This window comes from Lupinus angustifolius, chromosome LG20 (assembly GCF_001865875.1).
Source record: "Lupinus angustifolius cultivar Tanjil chromosome LG20, LupAngTanjil_v1.0, whole genome shotgun sequence".
In the NCBI taxonomy this organism is placed as follows: domain Eukaryota; kingdom Viridiplantae; phylum Streptophyta; class Magnoliopsida; order Fabales; family Fabaceae; genus Lupinus; species Lupinus angustifolius.
Window position 1 is genome coordinate 611,528 of NC_032028.1, and position 18,671 is coordinate 630,198.

General features: G+C 32.7%; 3 protein-coding genes across 16 annotated transcripts; 1 reads left to right on the plus strand and 2 right to left on the minus strand.

Moving 5' to 3' along the window:
- Positions 1,036–3,411, minus strand: LOC109335816 (hypoxanthine-guanine phosphoribosyltransferase). Its single transcript, XM_019572018.1, has 3 exons — positions 3,083–3,411; positions 2,123–2,287; positions 1,036–1,306 (listed from the first exon to the last, which is right to left on the minus strand). Exons 1-3 carry the CDS (start codon positions 3,374–3,376, stop codon positions 1,208–1,210), a joined length of 558 nt encoding a protein of 185 aa, XP_019427563.1. The 5' UTR covers positions 3,377–3,411; the 3' UTR covers positions 1,036–1,207.
- On the minus strand, positions 4,918–10,370 carry LOC109335813. Of its 11 annotated transcripts, none has more exons than XR_002106263.1 (11): positions 10,144–10,370; positions 10,002–10,053; positions 9,832–9,905; positions 9,112–9,213; positions 8,264–8,407; positions 7,400–7,451; positions 5,866–5,939; positions 5,548–5,637; positions 5,251–5,300; positions 5,127–5,144; positions 4,918–5,083 (listed from the first exon to the last, which is right to left on the minus strand). XR_002106263.1 is itself a non-coding variant. In XM_019572011.1 (11 exons), exons 1-9 carry the CDS (start codon positions 10,275–10,277, stop codon positions 5,263–5,265), a joined length of 765 nt encoding a protein of 254 aa, XP_019427556.1. In that variant the 5' UTR covers positions 10,278–10,370; the 3' UTR covers positions 4,918–5,083; positions 5,127–5,144; positions 5,251–5,262. The 11 variants fall into 11 exon arrangements, 9 of the variants coding, with proteins under 9 accessions (XP_019427556.1, XP_019427554.1, XP_019427561.1 ...); XR_002106262.1 differs by having other exon boundaries at positions 5,127–5,148; positions 5,240–5,300; XM_019572011.1 differs by having other exon boundaries at positions 5,251–5,305.
- Positions 11,451–18,518, plus strand: LOC109335812 (tRNA pseudouridine(38/39) synthase-like). Of its 4 annotated transcripts, none has more exons than XM_019572007.1 (15): positions 11,451–11,586; positions 12,325–12,384; positions 12,574–12,664; positions 13,076–13,148; positions 13,550–13,595; positions 13,823–13,933; positions 14,430–14,517; positions 15,183–15,279; positions 15,969–16,029; positions 16,141–16,271; positions 16,819–16,936; positions 17,647–17,770; positions 18,009–18,110; positions 18,204–18,278; positions 18,418–18,518. In XM_019572007.1, the coding sequence occupies exons 1-15, from the start codon at positions 11,515–11,517 to the stop codon at positions 18,459–18,461; spliced, it is 1,293 nt and encodes a 430-aa protein (XP_019427552.1). In that variant the 5' UTR covers positions 11,451–11,514; the 3' UTR covers positions 18,462–18,518. The 4 variants fall into 4 exon arrangements, 2 of the variants coding, with proteins under 2 accessions (XP_019427552.1, XP_019427551.1); XM_019572006.1 differs by having other exon boundaries at positions 18,003–18,110; positions 18,418–18,514; XR_002106260.1 differs by lacking the exon at positions 18,418–18,518 and having other exon boundaries at positions 17,647–17,783; positions 18,003–18,110.

The window sequence follows — 18,671 nt, forward strand, 5'->3', positions numbered from 1 at the left end:
AGAGAGTATAGTGAAACAAAAGTAGAAGAAAAAAAACAGTATTGAGACGTTTTTATCCTTTATATACAAATATAATGATATTTTTATCCTTACAAGAAAGTGTAAAAACAACAACTACTCTATCAGATACTAAAGAAAATTCTTTCTCACTAAATAGCACCTATATAGTTCAGAATGGATGTGGTTTCCATACTGACTGGGATACTTCAATGGTTTTTAGAAATTTTTTATTTATATATCTTTCAATTATTTTATGAATTTTTTAAATCAACATATTCGGATCATGTTGTGTTCAAGCATCTAGAGATTGCACCAACATTTGTCATTTACGTGTATGCTAGTTGAATGGTCCCAGTTTTTGTGCCTAAAATTCTGCTGATAATTCCATTCAGTTCTACACTATATTTTCTCTTTAGAAATTGGTTTGTCACATAGGAAAGGGAACAAGAAAAAGAGAGACAAAAGGTGTGGGGCTGTCAGGAAAAATTAAAAGTTCTATATGGCCCTGAAATTTCCTTGACTAATAATTGGCTTCAAACAACTTAAATGCCTTTTCTGAAGAGTAAACTAATGTTCAACCATAATCAAGTTATTTAATTAAAACTGAATTAAGTTTAATATAAACTCAGTTTTAACATATCATATTATTGCAATGAAGTTAAATTTAAAGAATAATAATGTAACTAAATAAAATATATAAATGTGGACAGTGAAGCTCAGAAAGTAAAAAACAGTCAAAGATTGCAGTGTGTTATAAGACAAAAGGAAACAGGCCATGTTGCCCTCGCCTTCGCATATTATTGTAATATTATTTAATTTATCTTTAAGATTTTATTTGATTTAACTAAATTCGAATATATATCTATACTTGCTCATTTTCTTTTTCCCATGAGAGAGAGTATGGATACATTGTTGCTTAAGGACAATAACAGACGAAATTTATGAGCAATGTTTATTACAATACAAACTAGGAGCAGAGTTTCATGTGGTATCAACTATCAAGTATGTTTGCACACCAAGTAACACACGATCATGTTGCTCAAATAAGATAATTGTGAAATTAAAATGAACAATTAAGAACAATTAATAGTTTCAGGGCAGCCATGAAAATTGCATGGCAAAAGCCCATCTTATACTATTTCTTCTAGTTTCCTTATGTTAATCCCTCCTAGTTCCATGTGTGGCAAGTAGAAACTAAAATATAACATTACATGTAATGTTCAGGCTTCAAGACTCCAATGTAAGGCAAGTTCCTATAGATTTCTGCATAATCCAATCCATAACCAACAACGAAATAGTCTGGACTCTGCATAACATTGAGTACTATTTTTAAGACTTAAGAACATAGAAACTATAATCACCATCAAATATTGGGGATTTAAGTTGCAATTAAAAGCAGCTAGGTGTTGGAGTATGAAATCTAAATAAGTACTACAGTCTAGGGACAATTTTTACAAATTACTGAGATTCATGCTATAAATATTATTTAGGCAGATAAATAGCAGCTAGAGCAGAAAATTTGAAACTAAAAATTATCATAACTCCACCAGCATATCTACACTACACTCCAACTCCAAAGTTTAACCGGACCTTGATAATGATACCTTGGTATAAAGACACATGAAGAGGTCAGAAGGAACTGCAGGTTTTAAATTCAATTCTTATAACCAAGATGTGAATACCAAAAACTATTACCTGATTGATGGATAATCTCAAAAAGGTAGTAGTGGTCGTGGGTAATAATTTTCAGATTACCAATACAACCATGCCTGCTTTTAAACAAACTCATTCATATTACAAGCAAGAGTCATTTTCTTTATTTATTTATTTTTGGTGCAGACTCATTTTCTTATACTTTTCCAATAAACAATTTAGCTTATAAAAACAGTGAGGAAGAAAAGCAGAGGAATATTGGTTATTAGAGATTAAAGCAGGTGTGAAAATAATAAATTACACTGCATAGTGGCATCTTAATAGTTAATGTTTTATAACGCCCCTAAGACATCATGATTCAATTGCGCAACCTATGACATATAACATAAGCACATGTTAACACATGCATTTGACTGCTAAAGAAAATACCAACACCCCAAAACATATAAAAGGGGAGAGAGCATCATACCTCAAATCCCCTATAGATTTTCCCTTCACCAACAGGCTTAAAATTAACTTTTCTCCTTGCTGGTTTATCAAGGAAAGTGCACACAGAGATAGAGGATGCTCCTTTTGATTCCAAGTCCGCAATAACCTTAGACAGAGTATGCCCTGTGTCTACGATGTCTTCCACCTAATTATCAATCAAAGCTTAATGATTTGAAGAGTTTATCAATTAAGCATATATAAAAATAAACAAATAAATACGCACGTTGCAAGGAAAGAGGAGAGAAAAAATAAATAAATCACAGATTAAACGAAAGTACAAATGAAACTGAAAAGAAAAGTAAAATTACAAATTTTTTGTTTCCCTTGAACTTCACTCGTTTTGAGATCATAATAATGACAACCAAAGCTTCCACTGAAGTAGCATTTCTTCTAAATTATAACTAGGGATGTCACTTAAATTTCAAAATACATATTTTTGATCCAAGTAACACAATACATCTGTAATAAGATGGCATATATTTTCATCTATACACTTGTCTGCAGAAACAAAGTGATAACATTCCAATTCTACAAAAAATACAATTTCAACCTTTTTTATATACTTCAACAACACCGACCAAACCTTTATCCCACGAAGCTACATGGACAAAACGTCGTAATAATATGTATAATGTTTTTTTTACACTGTCAGCAAGTCATCCGATTTGTTAAACACCATACTCTCAAACAAAAGTAATACAAATCAACGGTGGTGATGAGTTGACAGTTTAATAAACTGTCGGTGCATAGATTTTAAACTCTAATAATATATAATAAATCATCTTTTGACAAAACATTATCTCTAAAATTCATTCTATATCATTTCCCCTATAGTTTTATATATCATAAATCATGTTGTTCCAATTCATCATTTGCATTAAATTTGTTATGAAGCAGCAAAACATAACCGAAGGAAAAGATTTGTATCGAGAGGGGATACCAAGATGACGTGGCGTCCCTTAATGTCAACTTTGAGACCCACTGAAACTATAGGTGCTCCATTGGAAACGGTTCCGGAACCGTAGGATTCAGCTCTGATGACATCAACGGTGATGGGAAGGTTGATTTTGCGAACGAGGTCAGCCAAGAAGATTAGCGCACCGGTGGCGACGCCGACGATGACGGGCGGCGGAGAAGAATTGGGAAAGTCGGCAGTGATTAGAGCAGCGAGTTCAGAAACTCGCTTCGAGATTTCGTCCTCGTTCCAAAGGATTCTTTCTATGTGGGAATGCATAATCAATAACAGATAAAACCTATTTTAGGGTTTATGAGGTTTAAATAACATTCTGCATTTTTTATTTTTTTATTTAATGGGTGACAATGATTATGATTCACACTTCATCCATGTAAACTATTTGATTATCATATTCTAGTGGTTATGGGTGTAAATGTTACTCAATTTTTTTAAAAGTTAATAATAATTGAGAATAAATTATAGATAATGGACTGATTCATTTCTCGGCAATTGCATTATTAGGTAAAATAAGTAGTATTTAGTAATTTATTAAACTCGTGATTATTTTAATAAAAAAATGTGGGCCTATTTTAAAATAAGGGGTGAATATTGATAGGTATATGAGGAAAAATAAAAGAGAGAATGTAAAGATGGTTGTAATAATAATTGAAAAGTATATAGCATTAATTTAGCAATGAGCCTAAAGGGAAGGTGGATGGTGTTAGACAACTCTATCACTTGTGATAACTATATCTTAATGTATCATAGAACGTTCTAACAAGTAACAATGAAGTTTTCATGACAAATCCAAAAACATTATGCACAAAAAATAATTCAATCAAATAAGAGAGAGCCATGTTGACCCAAAATTAGATACACAAATAAAATAAATTACATGGATAATAATAATAGGTCTAAATAAAACAAATATAATTGTCAAAGGTTAATAAACTATATCCTTTACTCACTAGGACTAACAAAACAAATTCTTAAATCCCTCCATGTCAAACTCACCAACCAATAAATCCCACAAAAACAAACCAAATCTTGATAAAAATGAAAATTTCCAAAAGACCCCAAGAATCAATTCACACATGACAGGATGCAATGTGCCTACCACTACCACTAATGAGATTACTGCTCAATCATTCAATCACACTTCAGAACCTGATGCAGCTTCAAGGAGGACTTGCATTGCCTCATACACTTTTATCTTCGGGTCATCAGGAGATTCGATAATTAGATAAAAGGCTTAGGTTGTGAAGCTATGCAAATTAAGAAGATAATGATTGGATTCTGAAATTAATCTATTGAAACCGATGATTGAATTATGAGTTGCGAACAAACGAAACAAAGAGATTTAGCCGTTTTATTACATTGCTTACTTATTGTTTCTTCATTACTTTGTGTTCATACCATTCAACAACAAAACTCCATTGTGTGTGTGATTATAAGATGTTTGAAAGATAATCATTGGAGAACGACCTAAGAGTCACTTCATAATACTACAGTTTTTAATTTTTATACTATTTGCATCGAGTACGACTTTGATCAATAGGGCACTCTTTTTCGCACGCTGATTGGTGATATTGCAGTTATTTCAGTTTGGACTTTTGGAAGGAAAAGGAAGAGGCGTTTTGTTGAAGGTTGGATTTGATTTGATTTCGTTTGGTTTTGTCTATATTACAGATATCTCTATTGGAGACAGTCATTTTCAAATATGCAGCATCCATAACATAATGAGACTACCTTCTTAGCATTTCCTTATTAATTCTCAACAATGATATGTTTGACAAATGTATATAATAAAACAAGAAAAATATACCCAATAGTACATGTTTGACATATGTCTAGTGTTTGATTCTGTCAACCAGCGACATGAAGAGATATGCATGTTACATAATTGTAAGTAACAAACATTACTCCGTACCATATAATTCACAGAATACACAAGTATGTACAAAAACAATCTGAATTAGTTCATGACAAAATCCAGATGCCTATGGTGATGGAATTTATAGGAAAAGGATCATCTGCAGTTTCTTCAAGAACTGCAAGAATTCCAACAACAAAATTCTAATGATATAATGTACAGAGAAAATGAGATCAATTACAGCACCCCCTGCAGTTCTAACTACTCACCATTTTGCTCATGAACACCATTGCTATATTGCCTCACCAGGAAGCCCCTTATATTTGTTTTCTGCCCTAACATTCACAATTATTAACGTTTCTAAGTAAATTATGAACAATATGAGAAGGGGTTACTGCAACATAAGGTTCAAGACCTTCATTCTTACGCTATCTGTTAAATCAGTCAGACAGAACATACTTATCAAAAGTTAAAGTATTCTGCCAACCCAGAAGTATGTTACATTGTTGCTTTCTGTCTGTTTCAATTCCAAATATGAAGGTTCAAAAATCAAAATAAGCAAGTGCTTTATACTTGCCTGTCACCACGATGGACTAGAACAAGGTAAACTGGATCTTGGCTAGATATCTGGAACAGCTGCCACACAATGTAGACGCAAGCAGTAATGCTGAAATTTTGTAAAAGTAAACTACCGTCATCCACCAAAAATATGGACACTTGATGCTAGGGTAGGTGACTAAATTTGATATCTATACCAAAGTATACTTGAAATTAAATTATGGGTCGTTTGAAATCAGAACCCGTCATAGTCTCAATTTGGTTAAAATTCTTGATGAAGGTAATTATCAAGCACAAGCAATAAGAGATATTAATTTTGTGGCTCATGAGAACTAACCTGCCAAAAGATATCAATAGAATTATCCAAAAGACTGAAGAAATCCAACTAGATTCCTTGTAGGCAACCCAAACCTGATATAATTGGAATAATCAGGATGCTTTATTTGAAACAAAAGCACATGCACTAAAGTTTAAAAAATATCATGCTTATGTAATAATTGATCATATGCTTAAATGCACAAGTACATTGACTTTGACTATCTCAATATCGTTTAATGGTCAGTTGCCAAACAGATAATTTTCACAAGCATTGACAATGAGAAGACTACTATTTCTAATATCATTAAACTCTTTCTGCTAGAACTCCAGAATATACACTGTTATAAACGGTTGGTTTCTCTGGGTAGACTAAAGACGTTTACATGATGATTGCACTCTTATATGAATTTACCATCTTTTCATTTTGCTTAATAAAAAAGGTTGTTTTCTAGGCTTACACAGTTACATTGCATTAACAGGCAGTGAAAAAGTCACCATCCTAACCCATTATCACCAATAAGCTTGGACAGGATAGGAATATTAGAATGACTTTTTTGACAGGCTTGAACTGGTTAAGGGTGTTAACATACATCAGATTTAGGTTTTACCTCAGATGGGAAGATTTTCTTCAGTTACCTACCTGTTGGCATCCCCGGCTAAGCAGAATCATTGATTGCTCAAACATCTCAAGTAAAATTCTCAATCTTGGTTCTATTACATTAAAACTGATAATTTCATACCAGATTCAGAATGGTAAGACATAGCAAGAAGGTGGCCCTCATTCAGACATCTGATATGAGCAATATAAGGAGGGGGGAACCCATTTTTTAAGAAATTTTGGCTTTTAACTGTGAAAGAAGACTATCATAGGGAGAGCATCTCATCTAAAAAAGGGTGGCCCAATGCACGAGGCCACCTAGTGGAGTCCAATGAGGGTAAATGCACGTAGCCTTACCATCACAATCGAATAGGTTATTTCCAGGATTTGAACCAATGACCTTCAAGTCATGAGGCAAACAACCTTACTATTGCACCGAGGCTCAACCTTAGAGACCATCTCATCTCATAAGGCAAACAACCTTACAAAAATTTTCCTGCTAGTCTCCAGAATGCACTAGGAAATACACTGTTCTAGATGGGATTGATTTCTCAAGTTAAAGTAAATCATTACGCCAGTGATTGATTGTACTCTTAAATGAATTTACCATCTTTCCATTTTCTTTGATAAAACAGTTATTTTCTAGGCTTACACTGCATTAAAGCCAGTTAAAAAGATACCATCCTAATTGGCTGCCACCAAAAAACTAGGACAGATAGGAATATTGTAATTATTTCTTTAACAGGTTTAAACTGGTTAAGGTGACTTGTGAACATACATTTCCATCAAATCATATCACTGTAATTCATAATTGTTTTTAAAAGAAGTGTCTAAGATCTATTTTTGGACAAAAGAAAACTTTCAAGTGCTTCCTTGAACTTTGATGACAACAAATTTTTATTTTGTATAATTGAGAGATCATAAGATGACTTAAGATAAAGAATTACAAACATACAGATAGCGCCACAATATTGATGTAGAAGTCAACTAGTGTTGTTGTCAGCCACCTGCAATTTTGGAGTACATCACATTCACTTAAAATATAAATGACCAGGACAAGCAGAAACCTTTAGAGAAAATGCACTCACATGGCATGCAAAGTTGTAAATTTACAATTCTTTGAGCACAGAAAGCAAGTGCTTTGGCCTTGGTGAAAATTAATTTATGAAAATAAAGAATAAATAGCAAACACATAGCATCATTCCAAATTCAAGGTTGGTCCACATGCTCAATGCCTAAGCTTTCAAATGTTTACCAAGAGACACAATGCACATATCACACGAGCAACTACTGCATTTTACAGAATCAAATCAAGTTCTTGCTTTCCTATAAAAGTAGAGTTGGCTACAAAACTGGTATGATCCACACATTTGGAGTCCATTTATTATGATGGTATTCGGTTTGGAGTCAAAGTCATATTGAAGATTGCCAACATGCTCACACACCACCTAAATGTTTCAAACAAAGGTTTTTCTAATGTCTGAGAAGGTTCATGGTGCACAATGCACTTTCACTTCAGTTAAAACTACTACTCCTTCACAATGAGTGGCAAAGTTTACCAATAAAGAAGTAAAAAGCCTAGATACAGTGTTGAAAATAGATCAATTCGGTCAGCTAAACAGAAGCATAATAGCGCAATAAAAAGCAAAGTACTGTTACAGGAGAGGAATGTTACTTCTCACAAGAAGCAAAAGAAGAATATATAAGCTCCACTCATGCAACTCTTGCACTTATATCAGAAAGGTTCAATCATCATTATGTCGACAACAAGCATAATGACATCAAGAATAATAACAACAAACAAATATGAAGCACTTACGGAGTTAAAAGCTTCATCCGGAAAGGAGAACCATCAGTAACAATAGTGTACACCAAAGTTCCAAGCATTAAAAGACCCAAAATGCTGAAAATGATTCTTAGAGTCACAACAAAAGAAAGCTCCCTTTTTGGTTCTGTGCCACTCCTATGTGAAAAGATGAGAGACAATCAGAGCTGATGACGAACGTAAAAATGTTCTATCATATATACTGCAAAGTAGACCATAGTTCATGATGAAGTTGGGTTCTCTAGATATCATCCAACACCCTTCTTCATATATATATATATGTGCATCAATAAATATTCCAAATGGCTGGAATTGTTTACTCAGATTGGATAAACAATAATTATCATAAAATATAGCATAAAAACATCAAGTTGCACACTAAATCTAATAGATTTAACAACAACAAAATCTTCAAATGCCATAGACATAGAGCACCCATGGTTGTAAGAACATGTATAATTTATTTGCTTCTTTGAAATGATAAAAACAGAGATTTTTCAAACTGTCAATCAAACTCAACAAATCTAACCACCCTCTTTCTGAATGTGGTGGCTAAATCAGAGGGGATGTGTAAGAATGGTGAACGCTGTAAGAATGTGAGGTGATGTGGGTTAAGTGTGTGAGCTAGTAGCATTTTTCATTCAAAATCAAGAGAAAGGATATTGGTCAATCACCATAGCCATAAGCAGATAACTAAAGAAAGAGAAGATGTTGAAGCATAGACTGGACCCCAATTGTAGTGAAGCCATCAACCATGGAAGAAAGAAAATTAATAACTCTATTTTGTCTTAATAAAAAAATCAGATGTAGTAGGGGCAGTAGTTCTGCTTCTGTAAACATACTTGTTTGGATGCCGCAACAGAACATAATAGACAGGATCTTGTGAAGATTCTTGAGATGACAGCTTTGCAAATTGCAAAACAATATAGGCACACGTAGTAATGCTGAAACAATTGAAAAACAAGAAGATAAAAATGGTGACAATAAATTCGCAGTTCTGAAATTCCTTTAAATGATCATAAACAATATTAGAAATGACATAGAAACTCATGACAACTTTGAGCTTGTACACATAAGAATATTATTTATTCTGATCATAATTATGAAACCAGAGTATAAGTGCCGTCCGCCATTCATCATAGGTGCAGCAAATGAAAGTAAAACAAAAGAAACTTTGAAATTTATGGACTTTATTAGCAGAGAAACAAAAGTACATGATTCAATGATCAATTCAAGTAAGAGATATGGAAATAACAACCACATAAATTCCTGTCAATATAACACCTAAATAACCAAAATTTAATTAATTTCTATAGAAATCATAAACAAAAGTATAACTCAATGCATAAAATCATTTAAAAGATATAACAATATCAGATCTCTGTACTACAAACAGCTACAATATTTTAAACTGAAACTAAGAAACCATGACATGATTGAATTTTTGTTTTATGCGACAACTATAGCATGGAAAGGTATCATATTTTAATATTTGTTTAAGGAATATTGCAGACATTATCTTTAAATTAAAATAAAATTGAATGATGACAAAAAAAAAACACCTTCCAAGACATATAAGCAAGATTATCCAGAGAATTGAAGTGAACCAATTTGATTCCTTGTAAGTAACCCATATCTGATATGATAGAGAAATTGAAAATGAAAATGAAGTTGGATATATTATGAATTAGAGAAAGTTGCATTAAGCATAAAGAAATAGTTGAGTAGTTACAGCGAAGGGTATAACGTTGATATAGAAATCAATCAAAGTTGCAATCATCCACCTGAAGAAAAAGAATAAGAATAAGATTATATATGATTAGTATTGAAGTTTGTTAATGAAAGAAAGAGAATGAGAGAGAGAGAGAGAATACGGTGTGAGAAGGTCCATGCGAAATGGAAAGCCATCAGTGAAGAGAGTGTAAAGAAGGGTAGCGACCATGAGAGTTCCCAATAGAGCAAAAAGAGCTTTCAAAGCTAGTGCTAATGAAACTTTTGTCATTTTCATTCACCAAAACAGAGAGAAAGTGAATGTATCAGTAAGAGAAGAAGAAGAAGGTGGTGGTGATGAGAATGGATACGTGGGTTGTGAGAAAACACGAACCACTTTCTGATCAAACTAAACATTATTTATATACGGCAAGCGATAGCCTTGTAATATTTATCCAATATAGGGGTGAGAGTCTGCCACGTTTGTTGTGGTCATGATCTGGTTAGACTCGGACAATATCTAAGATGATGTATGAGCTAAAGATAATTCGTCTTAGAATTACTCATTTATCGTATTTGTATATATTTCTATTTAATTGTGTTTATACTAATGATATATATATCATTTATTATGCTAAATTACGTGATTATAATAATAAGTAAAAGATTGTCAAATTACATATCTAAAAGATATATATATATATATATATATATTATGTTCAATCGGTTTTATGTTCGAGTTCAAAAGTTGTCCCAATTCATATTTGCAGTCAATTTAATTTCAAATCTAGGTCCAACTTTTAAAAGTTAATTATACCAACATTTAGGATCAAGTAAGAGACAATGATTACTTGACCCATAATTGCTTCTAATCCAATATCAGTTCCAAAGATTTATGGGGAAAAAAAATATGATTGTATAATATTTTTATATTTCATATTATTTACTATTTATATTTAATCTACAATTTTTCTCTTAAGAAAAACTAATATAGTGATGAATTATATACAATATACAAATATTTATATTGACATTGTATATATTTTATACATATTATTATTCATGTATTATTTATAATAATTCATATAACCTTAAAATTTTAAAAAATGTATGTTTAAAAGTTTTATACACTATCAAATTATCTTCTATAATTTGTTATCACCATTTAATCTTCAAAAAAATTAATATAAATAAAATGTTATTAATGATATACTGAATGTGTATAAATATTTACATTTAATGTATAAATATTACACTTTTAAATTTATAACTATAGAATATATAATCATGTGTATATAATAATTTATATATTTAAAAATTATTTTATGATGGTTAGATATATGAATATAACATATTCTATATATATTAAATTTATTATTTTTTATCATTTTACTTTATAGATAAAAGAGAAATTACCGAATTACTTCAATTTCTTCTCGGATTATTTTGTTTCAATTTCTAAAAATTTAGAATAAAATTTGTTTTCCATTATTTGCTTCAAAAACAGCACCAAACACATTCACAGTGTTTTGAAGATGGCGACAGAACTAAACGGTGTTGACAACAATGATCTCAAACTCATAGCTACCTTGCAAGCCAGGGTCAAGGTATTTTACTCATTTCAATCCCTGCTTGTTTCTCCAGAAGAAAAAAACAAACTTTCACATGTTTCCCACTACAATCACTTGTCTTGTGCTATTTGATTACTGTTTCCAGAAGTATATACCCTTTTGTGTTTTTGTTTCTGGGAACTGAGTTAACATGGAATAGAAAAAACCAGTGGGAAAAAGATGGTTTTTTTAACAAATTAATATTGTTTTTTTGGACCCAATTGAAGTTCAGGTTCATTTGTGAAATGAACAATAAGCATGGGTTGCATTGACCCCATTTTCTGTTTCATTGGTAGACCTATAATTTTACATTAGCGTGTAAGGTTCAGGTAAGTTGCATTTTTTATGTGAGGGAGTTCAAGATCAAGAATCCAATGCATGGTGTGACAATTGTGAAGTATAAAAAATAATACACTGGATACTGAAGAATTCAGAGGTCTTGGTTGGGTATTTTACATCCTAGTATTAAAATGCTTGCATGTCAATTGCCCTCTTAAAAGCAAGAGTGAAAGTTGATGTGGGTTAAATGTGTTGCTTATAACTCTATTATCTTTTGTTGTTAAGTCTAACATTCTAATATGGAATTCAATGAATTAAGCTCGATGTTCTGTTGTTATTATGTTTGTGCTATTTTAATAGTTACAGAAACTGAGATGAGGGTCTTATCTGGACCTAAAATCCAGTTTACAACTTCCTACATGCTTCTTATTATTGACTTCTGTTTCATATAATCAGGAATTAGAAGCTGAGAATGCGAAGCTATTATCTCTATTAGCTGATTGTCACAGTCATGAGGTTAGCTTGTAAATTGTTTCATAGTTTGTAGCATTTTGAGTTGTATATTGTATCTCCTTGGCCATTGATACACCAATAGTTTTCAGCCAGTAAACATTAATCAAAGAAAATGAAAGAGGATAGGGTAAAAAGAAATTTCCAGCTGCAGTCTTCACTCTTCAATGAAATTTCTGTAAATCTGTGATGCAGATGGAGAAGAAATCACATAGCCCTGGTGAGAAGGGCATGAAATCAAAAAAAGCCAACAAAAAGTCAGAAAAGAAGATAGAAAAAATGCCAGGTTTATTTTTCTCAGTATTTTCTTTTGTGGGCGAGTAGTGCTTAAGCTTTGATAGGGTGTTAACTGTTAAGAGAAAATTAAGCTTTTATCTAAACTTTTTCTCTTCATTTTAATTTCCTTTTTCAAAATGATATAGAATTTTACTTAAAAACTTTAAGCTCTACTTTCCATTCTTCAGAAGATGCTCTATGTTGTGTTAGGTGGACTGCTTGATTTCAGTGATTTCTTGATCCCAATGCCAAGTTTGTTTCATATTTTCAGCTCTATGGGGCATTTTTTGGCCCTTCTGTTCTGTCTTCTGTGTCAACGGGTTTCCCTTTTTTCCACATGCTCTACTTTCTAAGAAATTTAAATGACAAAAGGAACATGGTTTTTCAATCTCGTTATAGATACTTCTACATGTTGGTACAGGCTATTGCACGAAGTTTATGAGTCATCATAGCAAGAGATATGTAGCTTTAAAAGTCATGTACTTCGGAAAAAGGTATATGCTGTCACTGTTATATCTGCTTTGTTTTCTGTCCTGACAGTTCTGCTTAGATTCTGATCTATGCTGAAAAGATAGATTTGTGTATTTATTTTCTGTAATGTGCACCCAAAAAAATGATAGAACCTTAATATTTCAAGACCATGCTAAAGTCTTTCGATTGTAGATTTCTATTTCAATTACTTTTTTATAAATCTTCAAACCTTGCTTTGGAGGTGATATTCGATAGATCCTGTAGAGTCCGAAGTTCCTTTGATAATTTGATTTTTCATTAAATTAGAAGAATCTACCATTTTCCCCTTTCTATTCTATCATTTTTGCCCTTGTATTTATTGAATTAGTATTTTTAGACTCCATTTGATAGTGAACATTAAGGTCTGGCTATCTACTCAATACAGGTTCTATGGTTTTGCTTCAGAGGCACAAATGGAGCCAACTATCGAGGTTTGTTTTTCACAGATGCATGAGCTAGTAATTCTCAAAACTGCATAAATTTTCCATGAGTACTAAGAAGCAGAATTTTCCATGCTCATCAGACATTACTATTTGTGCTGGATGAAGTATTTTGCATGTCAATTGGGTGGATAGTTTTGTAAAATTATTGTTTAGCATGCACATGTGAAATTATTGCTTAGCCTCTTTTTGATTTATCATCAATCATTTTCTTTCAGTCTGAAATTTTTAAAGCTCTTGAGAAAACAAGGCTATTGGTTGGTGATAGGAAGCAGTCACAATATTCAAGATGCGGTAGAACAGACAAAGGCGTTTCCTCTGTTGGACAAGTAAGTTGGTGAGGAAACGGGGGTATGTAAAGGAAAAGAATGGTTTCTGCTAACGATAACTGATATGTAACATGATTAAAAAGCTGATATAAAAGATTGATCTTTTCCATTTCTGTGATACTCCCATTAACAATCATTGTGCCACCGAAGACCTATGGCAAATGCATTACAAGACAAGGTGAGGCACGTACGGATTGTGCTGCTCAAGACAGATTTGTAGCAGAGATCTCCTTTGTTTTTATATATTATTATCCTTCTCATTGTAGTTGTAGTTTGAATACAGTGAAACCCTAAAAATAATGGCTCTGTCATTCAATCCTTAATAATTTATATTGTTAAGAATCTTCGTTATTTAATTGTATGTGGTGGTTACCTTATACATCGGTGTCAAATTTTTAGTTATGGTTCCCACTACTCTACTGTTGATTTTTCACGCATCATACAATTTGTTAATTCAATATATAATTGGTTCTGACAATGGCAACGTTTGAAGCAGGTGATAGCTCTGTTCCTAAGATCAAATCTCAAGATATCTGGAGCAAATAGTGGAAGTTCTGGACAAATTATTTTAGATGAGCAACATGGTTAGCAGAAAGTCCTTTTGAAAATATGAGATTAGGCTTTCTTTATCCCTTTTGAGTTTCATCATATTCTGTGTTTTTGCTTGAGTTATTCTTGTTTTGATTTTTTTATGTGCCAATATTCTGATTTTTTCCTGTCATATACAGGGTGGTATTGGTTCCATATTTCCGTGTTTGAAAAGTTATGCATCATAAAATGAATTAATTCTTGTGAAGTTAGACATTTACTTGTGAATCTGCTGTTACCATTAACTAATTTATTAGTAACTTATGAACTTAAATTTCAGTGTTGGGCATGAGGCCTAATATAAATCTGAATACAATATCAGTCGAGGCACTGATATTTGATTAAATGACAGTGTTGTAGTATTGATATATCAAATTTCAGTGTTGTAGTATTGATATATCAAATTTGATTTCCCCCTTTCTCTTCTCCTCTATGAAAGATTAAACTTTTACTTATCAATAACATTAGTGCAAAATGTATATAGTTGTCATATGGCTTTAGTCAATTGTTGATTAAATATGAATCTGTATTGGTTTTCCCTTTTTTGCAGCTTTTCAATCATCAAAGCCATACTTTTGACACTATATCATTAGCATCTGTATGGAAATCATACAGATTTTTTTTCCTGTTTCATAAAACCAGACATTTTTATTTTTTGCAGAAGGGGAAATTGATTATGTGAGGGTGCTAAATCAAGTCCTTCCAAATGATATTCGAATTCTAGGCTGGTGTCCTGTTCCTGTTGATTTCCATGCCAGGTTTCCATGGACTCTTCGTAACTTTGCTTTCTAATATGATGATTAAATTATACCGCAAATAGTGATAGCAATGAGCAACACTGGACAAGGAAACTACTTTCCCAGTATCACACATAATGGGAGAGGGGTGCAATGGGAAACACTTGCCAGGGGTGTAGTTCTAACAAAATACTTTCTGACTTCAATAGAACCCTGTTATGAGATCTACAATTTTGTTTCTTTCATAAATTTAAAGCAAATTAACCAATATATGTGTATACTCCAATATGTAAATATCATTATATGCTTGCTGATCTGGATTTGCCAGAGGGATCATGGTATACACATGTAAGGTGCTTTTGATTTGATGAAAATGAGGGACAAATTTGCCCAAATATTATTGCCCTTTGTTTGATTTTTAAATTAGCTTCGGTACTGGACAGAAACCTTCTCTAAGACAGTACAAAGTCATATTTTTTGGCTTCCGCTTAACCAAGGGACAAAATATTTGTCCAATTTTGTCCCTTGCGTCAAACACACCCGTAATGTTACCATAAGGGTAGCCAAGCTGCTTATGCTATTCATGTTGGTGTTGAATATATAAACCATGACCTTGCAGTTAACTAGATTTAAATATGTTAACCAGTGAAGCTTGATATCTTAAATTATTCTATTTTTTAACATGTTCCTCATTTGCTTGGTCGATACAGGTTCAGCTGTTTAAGCAGGGAGTATAAATATTTCTTCTGGAAAGAAAATTTGAATATCCTTGTGAGAAAACCATTTTCCTTTGCAATATCTATAAATTCTTTAACTTATTTTTTTCTTGTTCTTTGTTTCTAATCATATCATTTTTTTGTCTTTGATTCATGTCCCCATTAGGCCATGGAAAGTGCTGGGAAGAAACTTCTAGGAGAACATGACTTTAGAAACTTATGTAAAATGGATGCAGCAAATGTGCACAACTATAGGCGGCGTATCACGTCATTTGAGATCTCTCCTACAGATGTGAGGTTAAGATTGGTAGACAATTTTTCTGATCCTTGTTTGTGTGCGAGAATTGTGTAGGAGTCCATCACTTGAAAAATTATGTGGATTGAATGTAACGAATGTGCACCATGACATTGTTTGTAGCTGATAAATGTTTGGTCTTGGCTGTATGGATGATTTAGATGATCTTTTTAATGCTTCTGGTCAGTGGATATAATTGAATAGCTAAAAGCGAAATGGCGTGAATGAGTTTGAATAAAAAAATTTAATTCTCAATAGGATTAGAATGAATATATGCATGACATTTACCTTAAATGTTTCAGCTAGGAGTTGCAAGCTTAACATTTGAGTTTTAAGTCTAAGATGCAGAACAATCTTACACTGTTTCATTTTCCACCTCATGTATTCCAAACAGGAAACCCTTATTCCCTGTTTCACTTTAGAATTCAGAGTTGCACTTTTTTCGTTAAAGAATTGCCTAACTGTATAGCCTGACAAGAGCTCGGAAATTTTCGTTTGGATATGTTTGGGCTTGCAGTCTGAACATTTCTTTTTACCATTTATCTGTAGGTATGATGGTAATCAGCTTTGCGTAATTAAAATTAGAGGCAGTGCTTTTCTGTGGCATCAGGTTCGCTGCATGGTGGCTGTTCTATTCATGGTTGGAAAAGATCTCGAATCTCCAAGTGTGGGTACCTAACATGCTCATAAATAAATTATTTTAAAATTTTGTTTAGTTGTTGCCTTGCTTGTCCATTAAGAGTGTACAAGAGAGCCAATTTCTGAACTATGAAGGCTGCATATATATATATATATATATATATATATATATGACATGTTTTCCAAGTTTACTTCCTGAAGCCACTTTTATTACGAAAGGATGCAATGTTACTATCATTTAAGTGAAATACAAGAAAGTTTGTGGGCTAAGTAGACGCAGTGGTACACAAAATGTTACTGTTGCAATAAATTTTGTTGCTATTGTAAAGCATTATTGTTTTTTGTCATAATGACTTCCAAGTTGAAGTTTATGTTACTCCTCTTAAATGGCTGCATCACATGTCAAACACACGAATATTTGCACCAATAACAATGGGGAGGGACAGACTGTTGAAAGTATTTCCATCGCATCCTTCTGGCTGTGTTTTGACGCCTTTATAAAATCTTACATTATCAGAGCACATAACTTACTCACACAGGAGATAGACATATGTTAATGTTTGTTAAGTAATTGTGTTGCTTTGTTCCTTATGTGGGTCTCGAATTGTCTCTTATTTGTTTATTCTCCTTTTTACATTAATGTCACATTGTAATAGTAAATCCTAGGACTGCTCATTTCTGCATATGGATTTCTTATTCTGTAGTTTGAGCTAAACTTTTTAATGGTTACATTTGTAGGTGATTGATATGTTACTAGACACTGAAAAGATCCCAAGGAAACCCCAGTTCATTATGGCTTCTGAGGTTCCATTGGTTCTTCAGTCCTGCGAATTTGAAGATATTAAGTTTATGTGTTCGTCAGGTATTTTTGATCTGTAAGACCTTTTCTTCGGTAAACAATCTGTAAGGCTTTAAGTATTGTGACTAAATGTTTTATCGGATTCCTTTCTGGAAATGCAGCACTAGTTACTAAGCACATCAAAGCCACAAACTTCGGTGGCATCCTATTCTAGTTTCCTCTTTGCTTGCCGATTTAGTCGTTGTATTTAGAAAAGTTTGATAAGTTGAATTCATTTAATCGATTACACATCTAGATGCAGGACAAGCACTGCGCTTACACTTGGCAAATGAATGCCAGGCTTACCAACTTCAAGCAGCAATATTCGATGAAGCTCTTCTTAATTGCGTGCCTCTATCCGATGGTGCTGTAAAAACATTGCTGAATTTCTTTCCGATCACCTTGCTTATTTTTGTTTCTAATGATCTGTTATGTTGATAACCCGTTCCTTTTTCAGATCAAAGCTCGCTGCCTATTCGGGAAACGAAGAAGAAAGCTTCTCATGTTCCTCTTATGTCGCGATCAACTGAGCGTAAGTTCTGTCACCTGAAATGTTTTAAAGCTTGTTTGAGAATACTAACCTCCACACCAAATGATTCTCAGACTATACTTACTGGTCCTAATAACTCCATCTATTTTAGTCTGACTGACGTCTTATTCTTATCGAACAGCATCGTATGAAGAACGCCGTGCGAAATTCAACTCAAATACATGAAGATGATTTCACCAGTCATCTAAATTATTTCTTTATTCAATTCTGGTGCTCATTTGATGATTTTGTTATTGATTTTGACTGCTATATAGCCATACAAATTATTTAACTGTATGCATCATTAAAAAAAAACAGAGAAAATATATTAATGGAGTATTCACTGCATTATATATTTGGATTTATACAACATTAGTTTGAAAGAAAATGATATAA